Source organism: Bombina bombina, chromosome 8, assembly GCF_027579735.1.
Source record: "Bombina bombina isolate aBomBom1 chromosome 8, aBomBom1.pri, whole genome shotgun sequence".
Lineage (NCBI taxonomy): Eukaryota > Metazoa > Chordata > Amphibia > Anura > Bombinatoridae > Bombina > Bombina bombina.
This window is the reverse complement of record NC_069506.1, coordinates 263,628,188-263,653,090: the sequence shown is the minus strand read 5'-3', so window position 1 is coordinate 263,653,090 and position 24,903 is coordinate 263,628,188. Positions and strand designations below refer to the sequence as shown.

Sequence of the window (24,903 nt, the reverse complement as noted above, 5' to 3'; positions counted from 1 at the left end):
AAGTGATAGGAATATACAGACATTTTTACAATGTCCATCACTTTAAAATGACAGAAGAAGAGGGAAAAACACAGTAAACAATTAAACCACCAACCTAATTACAGAAGATTTTGATAGCTGCAAAGAAAATAACAGATGCTAATTGGAGAGGGCAGTTTTATAACTACTGGGGTAATGCGATTGCCACCCTAAAAGTTAGTACAGTTTTTTACAAAATCAAGCGTATTGCAAATATGCTTTTCAAAGAATTTAAAATGCATTGCTATGTATGTCCCTTTGGTCAGCAATCTTTTAAAGGGACATAAAACACCTTGGGATTACAAGACTTTTCTGAAGTATTGCTATAAATGAACATACCATCCAGGTGTGAACATTATTCAGAAGCATTAAAGGGATATGCAACCTCATTTTTTTATTTTGTGATTCAGATAGAGCATGCAAATTTAAACAACTTTGTAATTCTATTATCAATTTAATTGTTCTCTTGGTATCTTTTGTTGAAAAGCAGGGACGTAGCCTTATAAGCCGGACCATTTCTGGAGCACTATATGGCAGCAGTTTTGCAAGAATGTTATCCATTTGCAAGAGCAATAAACGGCAGCACTATTTCCTGCCATGTACTGCTCTAGATGCCTACCTAGGTATCTATTCAACACAGAATATCATGGGAGCTAAGCAAATTTGATAATAGAAATTGGAAACATTTTTTAAATTGTATCCTCTGTCTGAATTACAAAATATGTTTTTGGGGTTTAATATCCCTTTATCACCTTGTTTTTCAATGATCAAACTCTACACACCACTTGTTTATCTGAAGGGGCCAATACACAAGTGTTACTGTAGTAGACAGAGCTTGCCACTGCCATTGTGATAGTAACAGGTGCATTTTTTTGCAGCGTCTTAGCTTATCAAGTCCGATGAGGGCAATTGCGGCCATATATGTGGTAGGGTTAGGCTTGTGAAATCTGCAGTGTGCACTTCTAATTCTCAAAATTGGAAAAATCCACAATTTTCTAAATTAAACAGACATTAACACTTGAATATTTTCTTTCATGATTCAGATAAAGCATGTGATTTTAAACAACTTTACTTGTATTAACAAATGTTTTGTTCTCTTGGTATCCTTTAATGAAAAGGTTTCAGGAGCTGCTCATTGGTGACTGTATATATTTCTCATGTTATTGGCTCACCCAATGCGTTGAAGTAGTGCATTGCTGCTTCTTCAACAAAGGATATCAAGAGAATGAAGCAAATAAGATAATATAAGTAAATTGTAACAGTTTAAAATTGTATGTTCTATCGGAATCATAAAAAAAGAAAAAGCGTGTGTTCTATGTACCTTTAATATATAAGAAAACGGTGCAAAACTTAAACATTTTATATTAAAATATCAAGGTGTTTATCTCCCTTTAAAGAACCAGTCAACACAGTAGATTTGCATTTAAACAAACACACGATAACAAGACAATGCAATAGCATTTAGTATGAACTTCAAATGAGTAGTAGATTTTTTTTCTGACAATTTTAAAAGTTATATCTATTTCCACTGCCCCTGTACGAAGTGACAGCCATCAGCCAATCCCAAATGCATACATGTACCACTCGACAGCCATCAGCCAATCACAAATTAATACATGTACCATGTGACAGCCATCAGCGAATCCCAAATGCATATATGTTTATTCTGTGAATTCTTGCACATGCTCAGTAGGAGCTGGTGACTCAAAAAGTTTAAATATAAAAAGACTGTGCACATTTTGTTAATGGAAGTAAATTGGAAAGTTGTTTAAAATTGCTGCTCTGTCTAAATCATGAAAGTTTAATTTTGACTTGAGTGTCCCTTTAAGAAAAGCAGACAGATTTTCCTACAAATCTGACATTTACCAAAATTACATAATTAGTACGAGACCCAGAGTTTTAAAGCATAAAACGAATGAGATAATCCTGCACTCAGACTAAATTCTTTTATCCTGCTAAAACTGTTCTCTGGCACGCCACGACCAGTCACGACAAAAAAGGAACAGTGGGCAATAATTAGTCAGAGTAGGTGTTAAACAAAAGTGTCAAAACACAAGCAGAAAATGTGAGAGTATTAAACATTACAACAGTAAAATATGTTGTAAAATATGCATGGTTATAAAGCTTCCAGACTCTCTGAATACAGTGATTGTATTAAAGGCACGTGGCGTAAATACTGAGCACTAGGAGATGAGCAGGCGAGGAAAAGCGTCACTTTTTCACATAACCACACATCTACATCATTAAAGGGGCAATGAAGCTTTTTTTGGATATGCAAAATATGCATCAGTAAATAAGCTCTGAATTGCAAACGATGTGCATAAAATGCTTTTAAAAGAGAAATGTAAGTTAAAGTAAAGATTTGCAATTTTACTGTGCAATGTCCCTTTAAACATGTAAAACTGTCCTTTTGTTAGAAACATTTGCAGATTTTTGCAAACAGGACTAACAACAAAGCTCATGCTGTATTTCAGCCATTCTGGAAATCTGCCTTGTTACTGGGTCCTGAAGAACCCTGCTTTTGCATATGTTTATCTTATCTCCTATGCTGTGGCCAGTTAGGGACAGATCTAAATTAGCTCTTGTACTGATCTAAACATTGTGTAGCTTGTTGCAGGGTTGTTGTGGGGGTTAAACACACAGTAGTGTAAGGTCCATGGTCTTAAAATGACAACCATTGACCTTACATTTGCAGAGCTTTTCTGTTTCAGAACAGTGCAAGGGTACACCCTTGAAAACCCTGGCGCAATTTGTGCTGCAGCCCTCTTCTTCTGGCACTAGACACACTGTTCGAAAGTGAAATTTGAGATACAGTGTAGCATTGTCCTATAGACTGAGTGTATAAGACCATAAAATTCTGGTGGTGTGGGGGACACAATATTTTACAGATACAAGTAGAGGCTAAGAGAGAGGGTGAGATCCAGAGAGAAGACAAAGTGACAAAGCAAGAATAAAAAAAAAGAAAGAAAAATAAAGAGTAGAGAAACTGAGAATGCCGGAGAGAAAGAGAGAGACAGGGAAATATGCCATATGAATACCTCAGCAATAGCTTTATGCAAATGATATGTCTAAATATCAGCGCATGGAGCAGATGCATTCCCCTACATAACATCTATGTCAGTATATTGCTACATCAGACCAAAGACCAGCCCAATGCCCACTGCATACTCTTTATTCCAACTAAATGACCACAGGCAATTCCAATGCCCTGTATCCTCTTTATACCAGGGACGTGACCAAATCGGATGTGTGTGTGTATGTGATTATGTGAAGGGTGAGTAGTGTACATGTATGTAAGTATGTATGTGATTGTGTGAAGGGTGAGTAGTGTACATGTATGTAAGTATGTATGTGATTGTATGTAAGGTGAGCAGTGTATGTATGTGATTGTGTGTAGGGTGAGTAGTGTATGTGTGTGTTTGTGATTATGTGTAGGGTGAGTAGTGTGTATCTTTTTTTGTGTGTAGGATGAGTAGTGTGTGTGTATGTATGTATGTATGTATGTGTTTGTGTATATGATGAATAGAGCATGTCTGTGTGTTTGTAAGGTAAGTAGTGTGTGGGTATCTGTGTGTGTATGATGAGTAGTGTGTGTGTGCGTCTGTGTATGATGAACAGTGTGTGTGTGTCTGTGTGTATGATGAGTAGTGTGTGTGTCTGTGTATTTGTAGGGTGACTAATGTGTGTCTGTGTGTATGATGAGTGTGTGTATGTGTGTAGAATGAGTAGTGTGTGTGTCTGTTTGTAGGATGAGTAGTGTGTGTGCCTGTGTGTTTGTAGTGTGTGTAGGGTGTGTATGTGTCTGTGTGTTTGTAGTGTAAGTAGTGTGTGTGTGTTAGTGATGTATTTAGGTTTTGTGCTGCCCTAGGCACTCAAACCTTTGGCGCCCCCCCCCCATATTAGTTAATATTTTTTGGTGGAGGTATAATTTCCAATGTAAATGTTCATGTTCAAGTGCGCGTGTGTATATGTGTGTGTAGTGTGATTAAATATAGTGTGCGTGTAGTGCAGTTTATGTGTGTGTGTGTAGTGAGAGTCATAAAGTGCTGCCCCCAAAATTTGCCTCCCTAGGCAAGTGCCTTGTTTGCCTAGGCCAAAATGTGCCCCTGGTGTGTGTGTGTGTCTGTATGGTGAGTAGTCTGTGTGTATGTGCCTGTGTGCATGATGAGTGGTGTGTGTGTGTGTCTGTGTGTAGGATGAGTGGTGTGTGTGTGTGTGTATCGGTGTGTTTGTAGGGTGAGTAGTGTGTGTGTGTGTCTGTATGGTGAGTAGTCTGTGTGTATGTGCCTGTGTTTATGATGAGTGGTGTGTGTGTGTGTCTGTGTGTAGGATGAGTGGTGTGTGTGTCGGTGTGTTTGTAGGGCGAGTAGTGTGTGTGTGTGTGTGTCTGTGTGTGTAGGGTGAGTAGTCTGTGTTTCTGTGTAGGATGAGTGCTGTGTGTGTCTGAATATAGGCAAAGACAATCTTGCAACAGCAGCTCTATCTCAGGAACTATAAATGCCGATGTAGACTGGGGTATCTGCCCATACCCCCACTATGTATATACTAATATATGCCCTAAGAAAATGTTTTTCTTTATTATTCCACAGATATAACGTTTGGAGACGAGCTCTTAATCATGTTTGTGTATAGGGAGAGTAGTGTGTTTGTGTGTAGGATGAGTGCTGTGTGTGTCTGTGTGTTTGTGTATAGGGAGAGTAGTGTGTGTGTCTTTGTGTATCTGTTTGTGTGTAGGATGAGTGCTGTGTGTGTCTGTGTGTTTGTGTATAGGGAGAGTAGTGTGTTTGTGTGTAGGATGAGTGCTGTGTGTTTGTGTATAAGGAGAGTAGTGTGTTTGTGTGTAGGATGAGTGCTGTGTGTGTCTGTGTGTTTGTGTATGAGTTTGTGTGTAGGGTGAGTGCTGTCTGTGTATAGGGAGAGTAGTGTGTTTGTGTTTGTGTGTAGGATAAGTGCTGTGTGTGTCTGTGTGTTTGTGTATAGGGAGAGTAGTGTGTGTGTCTTTGTGTATGTGTTTGTGTGTAGGATGAGTGCTGTGTGTGTCTGTGTGTTTGTGTATAGGGAGAGTAGTGTGTTTGTGTGTGTGTAGGATGAGTCCTGTGTGTGTCTGTGTGTTTGTGTATAGGGAGAGTAGTGTGTTTGTGTGTAGGGTGAGTGCTGTGTGTTTGTGTATAGGGAGAGTAGTGTGTTTGTGTGTAGGGTGAGTGCTGTGTGTTTGTGTATAGGGAGAGTAGTGTGTTTGTGTTTGTGTGTAGGATAAGTGCTGTGTGTGTCTGTGTGTTTGTGTATAGGGAGAGTAGTGTGTTTGTGTGTGTGTTTGTGTGTAGGATGAGTACTGTGTGTGTCTGTGTGTTTGTGTATAGGGAGAGAAGTGTGTTTGTGTGTGTGAAATTCTACAACTGGTGACTCCCTGGCATTCCAGCATTTGTTACACATATTGGCAGCTATGGACGTCAAGCTCACTGGCCTACGCATAATAAGTCAGCCTGGTGGGATCTGAGCTTCACCACTATAGACTAATGACACAGAGCTTCCTCTGGCATGCTTAGAAAAGACAAATAGTGCCCGTTTTCTGTACAAACAGAATTTCCGGCTCTCCTTTTCAGCAACTCAGAATACAACACTTGATTCTTTATTCTCTTTTAAGTCTGGAAGATAATCAAAGTCATTAATCAAACAGAAGTGAATGGTAAATCTGAGTAATTTCACTGACAACCCAAGGACAATAAGGCACTTGGATAATCTGGCCCCAGTTCACACCACAAGGAATTTATCAAGCTGCATTTGCAAATTTTAGACGTTCTGGTGCAGGCTTGCATAAGTGAAGCTGCAACCAAAAATTTATGATGCAGAAAGCTCTTTAGCTACCTTAGATATGGTGGGATAAATCACCCTGACATTCGCTTGTTCAGGATGATTGACATGGCCTACTCTTGCGCAACTGGTTGAGAGAGAGCAGGGGGCGGGATATTTTTTTTTACACCTTTTTTATTATTATTTATAAACCCCTTGAGTACTAACGACGGCTCTGAGCCGTCGCAGAGTTTCCCACTCTGGTTCTAACAATGGCTCTGAGCCGTCGCTAGCACTCTCCCACCTTGAGGGAGATCTGGGAGCTCCCACCTGCTCCTACCCCGGTGATCGGGCCTGCATAGTGACAGCCATCGTCGTGATGACGTCACCGCATAACTTTATTTATACTTAACAATGTTAGGTTTAGGAGCAGGGAGCATGCTGCTTAGAAGCCTGTATCTTAGGCATCTAAGCAGTTAGAGACCCTAATCGCCTAACCTTTCCAACAATGTAAGTCTTGGGGATCTGGGGAAAAAAAAAGTTACATTTTTTTTTTCAAAAAACCCCCCCAAAACCTTAAAAAGCTTAGCACCCAGGTGGGAAAGTGCTTAGCACTCAAAGGGTTAATCAACAACAGGAATGTTTATACATTATTGGGGCATCAAAAGAAGATACATTTCTTGAGTACAAAACATATATATCCATTACAAGTCAAAATTTAAATCTTTAACTCTAGCCAATTATTCAGCTTGAATGACAAATTAGGTTTTCTTCCCATACCGGGAGTCGAACCCAAACCATCTGGGTGAAAACCAGGAATCCTAACCGCAAGACCATATGGGAAAAGCGGGGGTGGGATTTCACAGGAGATCTGTTATGCGGTCTTAAAGTTTGCCACGCAACGAATACACTTCAGAAAAAAATAAACCTTCAATGTCTCTTTAAGAGAATGAATTAAGTATGCTTCTGAGCGGGACATAGAAAGTGATTGACAGATACATGCATATACCCCTCCTGATTGGCTCACTAGTTGTATACCGTTCAGGAGTGGCATATAAATTGTGACACTGAGCTTAATGTATATAACCCCTTTGTGGGAATTCAACAAACAGGCCTACATTAAAAAGCTAGTGGTATAGATAGCTACTACTGGTTGAGTAAAATGCATACTGCTTGCATATTATCTCTAATATTACAAGTCCAAGGTTAATAAATATCACACATGAGGTAGTATAGTGCATACTACAGTATTCAAGTAGGATAGAGTGGGTGCTTAATTTCCCTCAGATTTTTTTGCACTAAAATTTATGTCTGACAACACTCAAGAGAAGGGCTGATAGGGAGCAAAAATGATGCTCAAGTATTGTATTTTTTTTTATTAAAGGGACAGTCTAGTCAAAATAAAACTTTCATGATTCAGATAGGGCATGCAATTAAACAACTTTCCATTTTACTTTTATTATCAAATTTGCTTTGTTCTCTTGGTATTCTTTGTTGAAAACCTAAACTTAAGTAGGCTCATATGCTTATTTCTAAGCCCTTGAATGTGGCCTCTTATCTCAGTGTATTTTGACAGTTTTTCAGAGCTAGACAGCGCTAGTTCATGTGTGCATATACATAAAATTGTGCTCACTCCCGTGGAGTTATTTATGAGTCAGCACTGATTAGCTAAAATGCTGTCAAAAGAACTTAGGTAAGGGGGCAGTCTGCAGAGGCTTAGATATAAGGTAATCACAGAGGTAATAAGTGAATTAATATTACAGTGTTGGTTATGCAAAACTGGGGAATGGGTAATAAAGGGATTGTCTATCTTTTTAAACAATAAACATTTTCAAGTAGACTGTCCCTTTAAGTTCTTTGGTATACACATTCCATGTTAGTTTCATCGTACGTTAGACTACGCTCACATACACCTTTGACCCTTTGCCTTCTGATCACTGTTGTCATAATTTATCCCTATATTAGTTCGCCAAAACCTCAATTTCTTTTTTTATTCACACTGTTTCTCATCTTTAAAGCCTTAACACGCCTCTCTGTTAATTTAGTTCTACAGTATTTTAAGTTGTTTTTGAGTGCATAATAGCAAGCGATAACAGTTAATAATTAGTTTTCAAAAGTGTTAAACGAGAAAATAGAGTTACGGATTGCAGACAAGCACAATAGTTAATCAACAGCTTGTAATTCAACTGCAATAAGTGCACTACAACCGTATCCCATTAGAAGTATAGTGTGTGCTATATAAGTATCAAGTGCGGGACATTGTAATAGCCAATTGCGTGTTATCGACAGCACAAAATAATGCACCGCTCTCCGCTATCTAATCACTAAAAATCATTCATTTGATTTGATCATTTCATTTTAAGATGTTCCAACTAATTATTGCATATTAATATTAGCAGACTAGAAAGTCTGTTTAAGAGAGCATGAAACCCAAAACGTTTCTTTCATTATTCATATAGAGCATGAAGTTTTAAACAATTTACCAATTTACTTCAAATATCTAATTTGCTTTATTCTCTTGATATCCTGTGTTGAAGAAACAGTAATGCACATGGGTAAGCCAAGATGAGGCATATATGTGCAGCTACCAATCAGCAGCTCCTGCGCTTACCTGGGTATTCTTTTCAACAAAGGATACCAAGAGAACAGAATAAATTAGATAATACAAGTATATTGGAAAGTTGTTTAAAATTGCATGCTCCCTCTGAGTCATGAAAGAAAAAATTTGGTTTCATGTCCCTTTAAATTTATAAATTACCAATCAATAGAGATGTATTTTCCTGCACAACAAAACTCTAAAAGTTTCTAGTTTGGCAAAACCCAGAGTCTATGAGAAGTCAGAAGAAGGGGCTTAAATACTATTGTTTATGTGGAACAGGAGAAGTTTCACTATAATTATGTGCTGTACAACTTTCATTTCTGTACTCGTTCTGCTAATCCGCTAGTTCAACAGAGCATTAAACCTGTTATCCAAATTGTACTTATTTATTTGGCCTAAAACAGTTCAGTATTACTTCTAAAACCAAGAGATATGCAGCATTGCGCACTGTCTGGAAGATTGTTAGATCATTGCTAATTAACCCATTTGTTCCAGGAAGCAATTTATTGATATCAGTATAAAGGTTTGTGAAGATCTGGAATGTTTTACCATTAGCAGAGTAAACCTTCTATTAGACAACACTCTCACCATTTATGATCACAATGTACTTTGGGTACACGTAGCAAAACATCTGCAGTCATCATGAAACCAAACACCTAAACATGCAATGTCACTTGCTGTTTGATGGAATCACAGACAGAGCAGGGTCATATTAAAGGCACAGTGTACTGTAAAATAGTTTTAACCTTAATGTGTTGCCAATTACTTGTTTTACCAGCTGCAGAGTAGAAAATGTATGAGAAATTTCTTCTTTGTGTTTATTTTTATATTTGAAATATATGTTTGTCCTTTGAAACCACAACCCATCAAAATGGGTTGAGCTTGCAGGGAAATCCGATATCCTTATTTTATCACTTTCTGTACACACATACTTCTTTATATTATCTCTGCCTGTATACCAAAGGCCAATACACAGAGAGACAATTGAAAAATAACTTTTATTTTGCTTATCTCTTTTACCTCCTATTGGGAGTGTAATTTATACTGATGGCTATACTTGCACGGCTTTAACCTATACTTATATATGTTATGTATTGTTATCATTTATTTGTATTTCACTACAACATATATAGAAACTTTCAGTATAGGTAGGGATACTACAGGCAAAATCTGCTATTTCAAATGCTGAAATAAAGTAAAAGGAGCTATCTGCAAACAATGTAACACACTCCAGCAGATAAAAACGGACCATTGGGAACAAACTAAAAAGGAGGAAAATATAGTGTATACTGTCCCTTTAAATGGCATAAAAGTACAAAAGAAAATGCTGTAATGTATTACAGCATTTTATTATTGCACTTCAAAACAGTTAAAGGGGCAGTAAACTTACAAACTAATGTTATATAATTCTGCACATAGTGCAGAATTATATAACATTAGCTTACCGGCACCTTTATACTTGAAAGGATTGCAGAGAAATTGTAACTAAAACCTCCTTTTACCAGAACGCCGCTTTTTGCTCTACTGAGCGGGACTGGATTTTACACAGCGCATCTCTGCAACACTGTGTGCCCGGTCGCGCCATTAAAATGAATGTAGTTCGCTCCCACTCTGGTCTAGTAGCAGGAGCGAGCTACATTCATTTTAATGGCACGACCGGGCACACAGTGTTGCAGAGATGCGCTGTGTGAAATCCAGACCCGCTCAGTAGAGCAAGGAGCAGCGTTCTGGTAAAAGGAGGTTTTAGTTACAATTTCTCTGCAATCCTTTTGTAAGTTTACTGCCCCTTTAAAGGGAAATAAAACCCTAAAATAATATTTTGTGATTAAGAAGGAGCATAAGATTCTAAACAAATTTCCAAATTCCTTCAATTATTAAATTTGCTTTAATCTCTTGGTACCCTATATGGAGGCAGCAGAAATGCACTACTGGGAGCTAGCTGAGCACACGTAAATAGGAAAGTTGTTTAAAATGTTATGATCTGTCTTAAAGGGATACTAACCCCTCATTTTTGGTCCGGCTCTAAAGCTTACAGTACTGCTTTTTCAAATCAAGATAGCATGAGAACAAAGAAAAATTGATAATATGAGTAAATTAGAAAGGTGTTTAAAATCCCATGCTCTATCTGAATCATGAAATTAAAAAAATTGGGTTTAGTATCCCTTTAATAATAAAAGTTTGATTTTGATTTTACTGTCTCTTTAAAATCAGCTTCAAATAGCAATACACTACTGGGAGCTAGCTGAACACATGCAGTGAGACAATGACAAAAGGCATATGTGTGTAGCCAACAATAAGCAGCTAGCTCCCATTAGTGCATTACTGCTCCTGAGCCTACCTTGGTATGCTTTACAATAAATGATATCAAAAGAACAAAGTAAATTTGCCATTAGAAGTAAATTAAAAAGCCTTTTTTTAAACTGAAAGCTCTATCTGAAGTATGATAGTTTCATTTTGACTTTTATATCCTTTCACAAAAATTTCCACTGTTCTTTAAAACCAGTAGTGAGGTTAAATTTATCTTTCTGCAGCACATTTCAGGGGAAGAGAAATCTGATAAAAATGTAAGAGCCAGTCCAAAGGAATCAGAAATGTTGGGATTGTTTCTAAGGCGGCGATCCTAAAAAGATCCCTGGGCTGGTGAGATTCTATAAGAATGCTCCGTGCTCGCCCGTCCTTTTTCCCTGGTGGAATTATATAAAGCCACTTTTTACCCAGAAAACAGGGTGTCTCTCTAAGAGGCGCAACCTGCATTTTCATATAGGAAGGAGATGTGGACCTTGCTAAAGTGCACAATAAAATGTGTAACTTTAAAATCTTACAAAATTAATAATTGAACAATTCACACAAAAATTTGCATTAAAAAATTGTTTTGTTAAAGTGAAGGTCAATTTTCATGTGAGTGTGCCCGTTTTTAAAAAAAAAAAAAAACTATTAAAACAGGGGCACTTTCATTCATGAAAATTGACATAGCACCGTATTTAAAAAAATACTTACCTTGTTCTTCTGAAACGCCGGATCGCCGTTCTGAAATGATGCCCCGCCTGCTTCTTCCTGGTTTACTTACCCAGCAATGACGAAACTGGCTTCCTCCAATCACAGCGTTGCCTCAGGAAATGATTACCCCAGGGGGGGAGCCATGATTGGAGGATGCCGGAATCGTCATTGCTGGCGTATGAAGAGGCTTGCGACGTGCTGGTGAAGCACTGAAGCGGCTTCAAGAAGAAAAGGTAAGTATATATTTAAAAAACGGCTGAAATGTCAATTTTTATGAATGAAAGTGCCCTTGTTTTTAATAGTTTTTAAAAAAAACGGGCACTTTCACATGAAAACTGACCTTCACTTTAAGGTGCATCAAGATTTTTAACAAAACTGTACACCAAAAATTATATTTTATAAAAATGGTAAAGTTTGTAGGTAAATTACACAGGAAAATATCATATTAACTATGCATAATGTAAATCGTAATTTAAAGGGATACTAAACCCAATTTTTTTTCTTTCATGATTCAGATAGCGCATGCAATTTGAAGCACCTTTGTAATTTACTCCTATTATTACATTTTCTTCGTTCTCTTGCTATCTTTATTTGAAAAGCAATAATGTAAGCTATAGAGCTGGCCCATTTTTGGTTCAGCACCTGGTTTGCGCTTGCTGATTGGTGGCTTAAATGTATCCACCAATCAGCAAGCACTATCCAGAGTTCTGAACCAAAAATGGGCCGGCTCCTTAGCTTAGATTCCTGCTTTTACAAATAAAGATAGCAAGAGAAAAAAGAAAAATTGATACTAGGAGTAAATTAAAAAGTTTCCTAAAATTATACGCTCTATCTGAATCATGAAATAAAAAATATGAGTTTAGTATGTACATCCCACTCCCGCCTCCAAGACTTTGCATATGCTGCTCCTGTCCTCTGGAACTCTCTACCCCGCTCCAGTAGACTGTCTCCAATCTTGTATAGCTTCAGACGATCCTTGAAAACCCACCTATTCTCCTCCATCCCGCATCCGAACCAAACTAATACATGTACATGAACTGCCTGACTCACTGCTGCAAATACAACCGATGTAACAAGCTACCCCAACCTTATATCTCTGCACCCTAAACCTATAGACTGTGAGCTCTCCGGAGCAGGGCCCTCTTCCTCCTGTACTAGATTTGTTTAGTCTTCTTATGTTTTGTATTGTATCACAAATCTTTGTCATTGTATACCCCTATCATTGTACCCAGCGCTACGGAATTTGGCAGCGCTATAAAAATAAATGATAATAACAATAATGTTTTCTATACGGACATTTAGCAGAAGTCTCAGTACATTCAGCGCATAGCGCATGCCCCTGCCCTCAAGACGACATTGCCTCATGTGTGAACATGGATCTGAGCTCACCAGAAGCAGGTCCGCGTTCATCAGTGCCTAGTGTAGTTGTTGCACGGGTATATGCATTAACATATTTTAAGTGGAATATTAACCCTCAGGTTGCTGGTGATGTCGCATAAACTAAAAAAACATAATTAAAAGAAAATGCCCCTTCCCCTCCTGACCATACTGCACCCCGAGGTCTGACCTACACATGCACAGTACCACTGCTTTTGCTGTGCAAGGCTTCTCAGAGCACAGTGTTACCTAGAATTTCTCCATGCCCCCGGTGCAACTCCGGTATCTAGGGCGAGGATCCCCTTGCCCCTTGCTGCGTCTATACCCGTGTTGTACCCAATGGCAGCTACCTGGACCTTCTTAGCGTCATTCAATTTCGTGACAACTAAACTAATCGTAGCATGGGCACTGCAAAATCTTAGCAATAACGTATTGTAATTAAAGTACATGTGTTCTACTCAGTGTGTGTATTACCAATAGCAGGGCTCAGTGTAGCTTGTGACACTGACATACAGACGTATTTTTATATCAACTCCCTCATATTCCCCTCTTACCCCTGTGACATACCCCAGGATCTGTTAAAAATGTGGGGAACAATTTGAGGATATTTTTATACAATGATGAATAGCACTTGCAATAGATGCAGATTGCACTTTTTCAAAATATCTATAATTTGCATATAATTAAATAGCAAATATTGATTGGTCATGGGGAGGGCTAATATAGGTTTGTCGCCCAGCCCTTTTATCAGGGTGTTCCAGGATCGTCTAGTTCAATGGCTAGAAAAGAAAGAAAACAGGTTAAAAAAAAAAAAGTTTTAATATTACAATATCTAAGCTTATTTATATACTTTACTTGTTTAAAAGGTTTATTGCTGCTAATGAAACTACCTCCCCTGAGTGAACTGGTCCTTTAAGGTACAGTGCACCGAAAACAGCCTACTTTGATTTGTATTAAATATAATATTCATGTTTTAAAACACGCCGGTTTCCCCCTCTGTACGTCGCCCTCTATTACAAACTTTTACCTAGCAGAGTGCTCTCTTTATTTGTATGGGAGACATTTCACCACTGGCAGGGACAACCCCTTTTTTTTAATAGTATTAAATGAGGGCTGCCCCTGCGAGTGTTGACCTGGAAAGCCATGTCTGGACCAGCTAAAATGTTAGAATCGGAGCCTAAGAGATGAGAGGCTGATAGAAGATAACTTTAGAGCGTCTTCCAACTCTATCAAGGTGAGTGCTCAGATTCTGATTGGCTGTAGCTTTCTGCTTCTAAAGGCTCTGAGTACTATGGGGTAAGTGAGGGTAAAGAGGGGAAGTAATATTAAAATTTACATTAACAAAACTTTCAAACCGTGCGTCACTTATTCCAATGAGTAGGGCCAGAGCATTTTCAATGGTGCCAAGGTATGTATTTTAGGCTCAATTGACATCCTTAGCTTGGGTTTATTGAGTCCTGACATATTGTATCATGTTCTTTGTTCATATTAAGATTTTAAATAATATTTAGACACAGGTATCTTTAAAGATTGCTTCTAAATATAACTGAATAAATACAAGCTTGAGATCAAGAATTAACTGCACATGCAGTAAATTAGGACTGCATGTCTGCGCTTAGAGGCATATTAAAAACCCTTGATACAGAGTCTTGTATATAGTGTTCAACACAATCATCGAGCACAGTGCACAGCTGTATCACTAATACAAACAAATATACAAATTAATTTTCAAATGAATATATACACGCTTCAGTTAACAGGTTCATTTAGAAAAAAAAGAAAAATATTGTATATATTCACACATCTTTATGTATCCTTATAAAACTAATTATTTAAACTATTTTGCTTTCTTTATTGTAATGATTTATAACGCACACCATTGGATCAACTGAAATAACACTGAGAGCTACTAAATTCTATATACATCTAGACAGCGACATAAAGCCAATTGGATGACATAAATTCACACATATGTAATTACTAGACTAGCACACATAGACAAATGTATCTAATAAATACGCCTTGCAAACACAGGCATGATGTGTAGATACAATGACCAAGGTTTGTACAACATAAGACTGTGCATCAAGACGTGTTTGCACAGAGCTGTACAGGATTAGACACACAGACCCTTTACACTAAGACATATGTGCAATGCACATAATAAAATGTGCAAACATACATGTGTAAGTATAAGGCTGGCAAAAGAATACACACATGAAAGCACATCACTTATAAACAATAAGACAATACATGTAAGTACACACACATACGATTATGGGTACTACATACATGTAAGAAAACACACATACGATTATTATTATTAATATTATCATTTATTTGTATAGCGCCGCCCAATTCCGTAGCGCTGAGTACAATGATAGGGGTATACAATGACAAGGATTTGTGATAAAATACAAAACATAACAAAACTAAACGAATCTAGTACAGGAGGAAGAGGGCCTCGCTCCGGAGAGCTCACAGTCTATAGGTTTAGGGTGCAGTGACATAAGGTTGGGGTAGCTTGTTACATTGGTTGTATTTGTAGCAGACATGCCTCTAAGCGCAGACATGCAGTCCTAAGATTATGAGCAGTACATACATGTAAGTACACACATATACGTTTATGAGTAATACATACATGTAAGTACACACACATATGTTTATGAGTAATACATACATGTAAGTACACACACATACGTTTATGAGTAATACATGTAAGTACACACACATATACATTTAGGAGTAGTACATACATGTAAGTACACACACATATGTTTATGAGTAATACATACATGTAAGTACACACACATATGTTTAGGAGTAGTACATACATGTAAGTACACACGCATACATTTATGAGTAATACATACATGTAAGCACACACACATACGTTTATCAGTAGTACATACATGTAAGTACACACATATACGTTTATGAGCAGTACATACATGTAAGTACACACACATACGTTTATGAGTAATACATACATGTAAGTACACACACATACATTTATGAGTAGTACATACATGTAAGTACACACACATATGTTTATGAGCAGTACATACATGTAAGTACACACATATACGTTTATGAGCAGTACATACATGTAAGTACACACACATACGTTTATGAGCAGTACATACATGTAAGTACAAACACATACGTTTATGAGTAATACATACATGTAAGTACACACACATATACGTTTATGAGCAGTACATACATGTAAGTACACACACATATGTTTATGAGCAGTACATACATGTAAGTACACACACATACGTTTAGGAGCAGTACATATATGCAAGTACACACACATACGTTTATGAGCAGTACATACATGTATTATTATTATTTTATTTATTATTATCAGGTATTTGTAGAGCGCCAACAGATTCTGAAGCGCTGTAAACATAGTCGGTTAGCTTTTGCAGGGATCAAGTGGGTAGAGGGCCCTGCCGAGAGTTTCACTGTTGTAGTCGGCTCTTATGAAGCGAACAGCTGGGCCCATAGGCTTACATTCTAAGGGGTTCAAGGGGAAAGCAATGGAGTTAGGAAAGGTTAGTTTTGGTTGTAAGCATCCCTGAATAGTAGAGTTTTTAGGGAGCACTTGAAGCTGTTAAAACTAGGGGAGAGTCTTATGGAGCGAGGCAGGGAATTCAACAAGATGTGGGCCAGTCTGGAGAAGTCCTGTAAATGGGTATGTGAGGAACTAACAAGAGAGGAGGAGATCCTGAGCTGATCAAAGGGGACGGGAGGGAGAGTATCTAGAGACAAGTTCTGAGATGTAGGGGGGAGCAGTGCAGTTGAGAGCTTTATATGTCAGAGTGAGGATTTTATGTTTAATCCTAGAGGCAAGAGGAAGCCAGTGAAGGTATTGGCAGAGAGGTGCAGCAGATAAAGAGCGACGAGTAAGGAAGATGAGCCTGGCAGAGGCATTCATAATGGATAGTAAAGGAGCTATGCGGCAGCTAGGTAGACCAGAGAGGACGGAGTTGCAGTAGTCAAGGCGGGAAAGGATGAGAGAGTGGATTAAAGTCTTGGTTGTATCTTGTGTAAGGAAATGTCTAATTTTAGCGATGTTTTTAAGGTGGAAGCGGCAGGCTTTAGCCAAGGACTGAATGTGAGGAGTGAAGGAAAGATCTGAGTCAAGTGTGACCCCAAGACATCGGGCATGCGGGGTAGGGGTAATGATGGAGTTATCAACAGTTATAGAAATTTTGGGGGTGGAGACATTGGAAGAAGGCGGAAAAATAAGGAGTTCAGTTTTGGAGAGATTTAGCTTAAGTTAGTGAGAGGACATCCAAGATGAGATGTGAGAAAGACAGTTAGTGACACGGGTTAGTAAGGAAGGAGGTAGGTCTGGTGAAGAGAGGTAGATTTGGGTGTCATCGGCATACAAGTGGTATTGAAACCCATGGGACTTTATTAAGGAACCTAGTGATGATGTGTAGATTGAAAAGAGAAGGGGACCAAGGACAGAGCCTTGAGGTACCCCAACAGAAAGTGGTAACGGGACAGAGGATACTCCGGAGAAGGCTACACTAAATGTACGGTTAGTCAGATAGGAAGAGAACCACGAGAGAGCTGTGTCACAGATGCCGAAGGATTGGAGGGTTTGGAGCAGAAGAGGGTGGTCAACAGTGTCAAAGGCTGCAGACAGAAGTGGCCTTTGGATTTTGCTGTAAGTAGGTCATTGGTAACCTTGACAATTGCTGTCTCTGTAGAGTGATGGGAACGAAATCCAGATTGCAGTGGTTCAAGAAGAGAGTTTAGTGTAAGGAAATTGGATAGATGTGCATAAACTAGCTTTTCGAGGAGCTTTGAGGCAAGAGGGAGTAGGGAAATAGGGCGGTAGTTGGATGGGGAGGTTGGATCGAGGGAAGGTTTTTTTGAGTATAGGTGTGACCAGTGGATGTTTTAGAGATGAGGGAAATATACCAGTGCTGAGGGAGAGGTTGAAAATGTATGTGAGTATGGGGGTGAGGGTAGAAGAGAGGGAGGGGAGTAGCTGAGAGGGGATGGGGTTGAGGGGACAGGTAGTGAGGTGGGAGGACAGTATAAGGGCAGAAACTTCATCCTCGTTAACAGGGGCAAAAGAGCTGCATTTTTGGATATGTTTATGAGCAGCACATACATGTAAGTACACACACATACGTTTATGAGCAGTACATACATGTAAGTACACAGACATACGTTTATGAGCAGTACATACATGTAAGTACACAGACATACGTTTATGAGCAGTACATACATGTAAGTACACAGACATACGTTTATGAGCAGTACATACATGTAAGTACACAGACATACGTTTATGAGCAGTACATACATGTAAGTACACAGACATACGTTTATGAGCAGTATATACATGTAAGTACACAGACATACGTTTATGAGCAGTATATACATGTAAGTACACACACATACGTTTATGAGCAGTACATACATGTAAGTACACACACATACGTTTATGAGAAGTACATACATGTAAGTACACACACATATACGTTTATGAGTAATACATACATGTAAGTACACACATATACGTTTATGAGCAGTACATACATGTAAGTACACACACATACGTTTAGGAGTAGTACATACATGTAAGTACACACACATACGTTTAGGAGCAATACATACATGTAAGTACACACACATACGTTTAGGAGCAATACACACATGTAAGTACACACATACGTTTATGAGCAATACATACATGTAAGTACACACATACGTTTATGAGCAGTACACACATACGTTTAGGAGCAATACATACATGTAAGTACACACACACGTTTATGAGGAGTACATACATGTAAGTACACACACACGTTTAGGAGCAATACATATATGTAAGTACACACATACGTTTAGGAGCAATACATACATGTAAGTACACACATACGTTTAGGAGCAATACATACATGTAAGTACACACATACGTTTAGGAGCAATACATACATGTAAGTACACACATACGTTTAGGAGCAATACATACATGTAAGTACACACATACGTTTAGGAGCAATACATACATGTAAGTACACACATACGTTTAGAAGCAATACATACATGTAAGTACACACATACGTTTAGGAGCAATACATATATGTAAGTACACACATACGTTTAGGAGCAGTACATACATGTAAGTACACACATACGTTTAGGAGCAATACATACATGTAAGTACACACATACGTTTAGGAGCAATACATACATGTAAGTACACACACATACGTTTAGGAGCAATACATACATGTACGTACACACATACGTTTAGGAGCAATACATACATGTAAGTACACACACATACGTTTAGGAGCAATACATACATGTAAGTACACACACATACGTTTAGGAGCAATACATATATGTAAGTACAAGGCTCACACAGAACCTGCATTATGATGACAAAACAAATCCGCCTGAATTTAAACATGTTATTTCTTGTTTAACTGAAACTCAGAGTTTAAAATGAGCTAAAATTGTGCAGTTTACAGACCAGCTGTTTATGCTGCTGTTTCTAAGTCTCTGGTCTTTCTTACTGCACCAGTCTCTTCTCTGTTTCTATAATGCACTGTGGTTTCCTGCCTCTCTATTTCTGTGAATGTGTCAACGTCTCTGTCTTCCTTCCAGCTGTCTGTCTCCTACCGGTAGATATTCTGCTCTCAGTAGGTCTTCAGACCTTTACTCATTATTTGTTCCTTTTGCTGGGTTCCTGCCCCTCCACCTCCCAAAAGCACCAACTCAACACTATTCGTTTTCAGCCTTTTACTTTCTGTTTCCTGATTTTTAAAAAAATATGATGTGAAAATGATTTGCTAATAGCCACCAAATTTACTTTACATTTATATTTAATGTACAAAAATATGCATGGAGATTCACTACTCATTTTTACATTTGAGACATGCAACATTTCATTGTATTTTGGTTGTTTAGTTTCTGTGGGGGTTTTTACATTATTCTTATTGCTGAGCTTTTAGCAACTGCAGAGGCATTTAGCATAACGCCTCATGTAAGGACTGTCCAATATAAGGCCCTGGGGCCATGCTGTAGCACACAACTGCATCTTCACTTCCCAAAACTGTATATATACTAAATGTGCTTTAATCAGAAATGTATTTTCAGCACTTTCATCTTAAAATGCAATAACCTCTTAAAAAAACAAATGTTTACTAGTAGAGAATAAAATAATGGAGCAGGAAAGGGGATAGTTCTTGTAATTCTATGTTTGGGTCTACAGAATAATACATAACAATATCACATTGCCACGCAGATACAGATAAAAACATTGCATATATCTGGTTAATAACCTAGCTCAGTTGAAAGCAATAGTATTTATAACAGTCCCTTCCAAGAGATAAAATAAGCCTGATTAAAATAATTGTCCAAAAGAAATAACTGAGCATGCAATAGCAAAATACAATACAGCTCCCCCTTCAAAAAATAAAAGTACTGTTCACTTGTCTGCATCTCCTGCAATACCAGTGTCATAGAACCCCTGCCAGAAACACCATTAGCATCTGATTTCTCTGCATCTCTCTACATTTAGACAACATCAGGACAGATGCCTCTTAAACATCAAATCACTGACAGCTAAAAACAACCCCCAAACCCAAAATATGCAGACAAGTCAATTACAATCAGGAGAAATCTAACGAGGTTAGGTAAATGGGGGGTTTCAGACTCACTCAATCATAGTGGGGGATCCACGTGTCCCTCGCAGAATTAGGATTTCAGGCTAACAGCTGTATAGGGTCATCTGGATGGAGTAACATGGCCTTACACAAGCCAGAGTGTAGCTAGTTTCCCTAATGTGTTAGGGCTGTCTGTATGTCTCTGTGTGTTAATGGCTGAGCATTTTCATTGTGACCCCCCTTGTCTGTGTGTAGTGTGCCCTGTGCTTGTGTGTCTGGAGGTCTGTGTACCCCTTTGTGTGTGCTCCGGTGAGTGCCTTGCCCCTCCCCTGCTTGCTGTCACTCATAATACCCACAAGTAAGTGCTCCCCATCTTGTTCTCCCTGTGTGTAAGTACTCGGCTCCTACCCTATGTGTATACATCTGTCTGGCTGTGTGTATGCTCCAGCCTTTGTCTTCTCATTTTCCCTCTTTACAGCCCGTGGGTCTTTTTGTGTGCCGGCCTTTAGTGTGGGCGTCTCTCACGAAGCCTTCCTGTACGCTATGCAGGCTGCTAATGTGAATTTTGTTGTCTGTCTCTCTCGCTCTCTCTTTCTGTCTCTTTCCTCCAGCATCCAGGATTCGGAAATCTGACACCAGGCCTCTCTCGCCCCCTCCACCAACACCACCTCTCAGTAGCTCATCTGTTCTACCCCCTCCCCTCTCTCTCTCTCTAGGAGGAGATGGGAAATGAATTAAAAAAAAAAAAAGCATCCTCTCAGTGCTGCCTGTGCCCCAGCTCCTTCAGCAGCAGGCAGCTAATCTGCCATGTCCCCTAGGATGTCATGCACAGGGAGCTGGTAATAGTAATTAGGAAACTGCTCTATGGGTTACAATGAAGATATTGCCTCGGATAACAGTAAGCAATGCATTTCCTAGTAAATTCTCATTAAATGTAAATAACACACATAATTAATAATAATATAGAGGGCATGAGTGTTACCTTTAAAGGAGAACCCCAGTGTCACATTAAATCAAAATCAATCACAAGATGCAAAGATCCAAGATGAGAGTTTATCTCTGATGTGTATAGCAGTATTGGATTTTTTTGCTGCAACCATAGCAACCATGTGCTCATTTTCTTGTTTGTGTTGGTTCATCATTTTTGTTAATTGCATCTGATCACATTGTTTTAGAATTGTTTATGTTTAGAAGATTGGTTCTGGGTGTCACTATAGAAGAGTGATAGCCAACTAGGGGATTCAATTGCCCCTCAATTTTCTCTCTAATTCTGAAAAAGTGTGTGGGAAGAAAAGTGTCCTTATGGAAACAGACTGCATTGGTGATTGCACTTAATTAGCAAATAAAATTATCAAATAATATCAATGAAAATTGCATATAGTTGAAACTTTGGAGCTGTCACTGTATAAAAAAGGTTAGTGGTATGGTAGCAAGGGATTCAAATACCTAAATGTACCCCTCAAACAATGTCCTTTGCAATTCTTACACAGACAAACACCCACCCACACACATATAATAAAAATATCAAAGTAAAGTGCATATAGAAACAAACACTTTTAAGAGATTTCTTTTTTTTTAATATACAATACATATCAATAAATTAATTGTATGCATTAGAAAAAAAGTACAATATTGTGCCCAATTAATCTTTTTGAGATTACAATAGAAGATGTTTATATATGTGCAGTAAAAAAACACAAACTGCAATATGCATTCTTCATTTATTTTTCACTTTTCCCATTATTTAATTCTGAAAATTAAACCCAGACATTATTTTGTGATTCAGAGCAAACAATTAAAAAAAAAGTTTTCAAATTTTCTTTTATTATCAAATGGGCTTTGTTCTTATGTTTTTTCTTTGTTGAAGATCTACCTAGATACTATCTATAGCAGTACATGGCAGGAAATAGTGCTGCAATCTAGAGTCCTTGCAAATTAATTACATTCTTGCAAAACTGTTATATAATCCCCCAGACACGTGCACGCTCCTGAGCTTGCTTTCCTGCTTTTCAACAAAAGAAACCAAGAGAAGGAAGAACATTAGAAAGTTGTTTAAAATTGCTTGCTCTATCTGAATAATGAAAGGAAATGGGTTTTGTGTCCCTTTAACAGTGTTATATTCCACACAGTCATTGGTTTCACAGTATAGTGACTTTATAGCTGTCCCTGATTGGCTTCAGAAAAGAAGAATACCTAGGTTACAACATGGCAGTGCCATTGCTTTATGGACCCTTAAAGGGATATGAAACCCCAACATTTTTTTATGTGATTCAGACAGAACATACCATTTAAAAAAAAAGTTTCAAAATGTATTTCTATCATCAAATTTGCTTTGTTTCCATGATATTCTGTGTTGAAGAGATACCTAGGTAGGCGTCTGTAGCACCACAGGGCAGGAAGTAGTGCTGCCCTCTAGTGCTCTTGTAAATGGATAACATTCTTGTAAAACTGCTGCCATATAGTGCTGCAGAAATGGTCCAGCTCCTGAGTTTATGTCCCCTACCAAGAGAACAAAGCAACATTGCTAATAGAAATACAGGTGGCCCTCGTTTTACAACGGTTCAATTTACACCGTTTCAGAATAACAACCTTTTTTTCCCAGTCATGTGACTGCTATTGAAAAGCATTGAGAAGCAGTGCATTTATTGCATTTATTAAAATAGCCAGTAGGTGGAGCTGTCTGCTTGTGTTGCAGCAAAGCCAAGCAAGCTGAAATTAATCAGTTTAACCAGACTTGAGCTATCGAGCAGATTTCAAAGGAACAAGATCTTCCTGTCTATAAATCAGTCCAGATTGGAATGCATAGAAAAAACTGTTTGCAGAAAAATGCAAGTGAAGTCTGTGTTTTGTGATTATTTTATTAGGTTTATAATGCTGTTTAGCATTTAAAGTCTTCATTTCAAAGCTTTAAAAATAATGTATTAGGTGTAACTTATGACAATTTTGAGAGGGGCCTGGAACCTATCTCCTTCACTTCCCATTGACTTACAGTATAAACTGGGTTTCAATTTACAACGGTTTCAATTTGCAACCATTCCTTCTGGAACCTAACCCTGGCGTAAACTGAGGGCTACCTGTACATTAGAAAGATGTTTAAAATCACATGTTCTATCTAAATTGTGGGTTTCATATCCCTTTAATTACACTTATATGTTATATTGTTTAGGTTAAATAACTAATAACATACATCTACATACTATTCTCAGGCTACTTTTTACTTTGAATAAATAATGCCACTTATAGATTCAGTCCTTACTGCAGTGTCCCTAATGGTATCTTTTCTTGCAAACCATAAAAACAAAGGGGAATTTTTAGTTATAAATTTGCCCACACCCCATGCTTTGCTGTGTTTTTCCTTAGGGAATATGTTGAGACCAATAAGGCCAATCAAAACCATATCACTGTGCCGTTATGGTCACTAGAAATGCATCCTGAGGATCTCTATGGTGTTTGTTGTCTGGGTAAACAACAGCACAACTGTTTATCAGTGGTACCTTGTTTTGCAGTGTACAAGATTGCTTGACACATTAGCATATGCACTATTGCAGTGTTTTTCAACCAGTGTGCCGTGGCACACTAGTGTGCCGTGAGAGATCCTCAGGTGTGCCACGGCAGACTGACAACAGTGTGACATATTTTTTAAACTTTGCTTGTTTTTTACTCCCAGTGCAGGGGTAGTTTGTAGGATGCATGGCATAACAGCACAATACATACAGTATGTGTGTGTATGTGTGTATATATATATATATATATATATATATATATATATATATATATATATACGCTGTATTAGGCTACAATGTGTGATTTTTTTTTAAATTTTGGGATGGTGGTGTGCCACAGGATTTTTTAATGTAAAAAAGTGTGCCACGGCAAAAAAAAGGTTAAAAATCACTGCACTATTGCATTATAGTGATACTAGACACATATATACAGTTATACTTGTGCTGCTGTTTTTTATGACCTTGTACTTAGTTTTTGCTGGTGCTGATATTTTGTTAAAATACCATTTTGATAGATTTTAATTTCTAATGCTTAGAATAATACTGTATTATTTTGCACATTAATTGAGACTACTGTACTTTTTTATTATTATTGGTGCCCTTGCATTTTAAATTATTAGTACCCTTGCGTTTTAAAGTATTGGTACTCTTGCATTTTATAGTATTGGTATCCTTGCATTTTATAGTATTAATACCCTTGCATTTTATAGTATTGGTATCCTTGCATTTTATAGTATTAATACCCTTGTATTTTATAGTATTGGTATCCTTGCATTTTATAGTATTAATACCCTTGCATTTTATAGTATTGGTATCCTTTCACTTTATAGTATTAATACCCTTGCATTTTATAGTATTGGTATCCTTGCATTGTATAGTATTAATACCCTTGCATTTTATAGTATTGGTATCCTTGCATTGTATAGTATTAATACCCTTGTATTTTACAGTATTGGTATCCTTGCATTGT

The 24,903-nt window shown here is 37.9% G+C and overlaps 1 protein-coding gene across 1 annotated transcript in view; it reads right to left on the bottom strand.

Annotated features, from left to right (window-relative positions):
- The window catches only part of GRAMD1A (GRAM domain containing 1A), a 312,874-nt gene extending 291,760 nt beyond the window's left edge, over positions 1–21,114 (bottom strand). Inside the window, exon 1 of the mRNA XM_053691281.1 lies at positions 20,485–21,114. Within this exon, the coding sequence (XP_053547256.1) occupies positions 20,485–20,492 (8 nt within the window). The 5' untranslated portion in view covers positions 20,493–21,114. The remainder of the gene's footprint in view (positions 1–20,484) is intronic.
- Between the last annotated feature and the right edge of the window lie 3,789 nt (positions 21,115–24,903).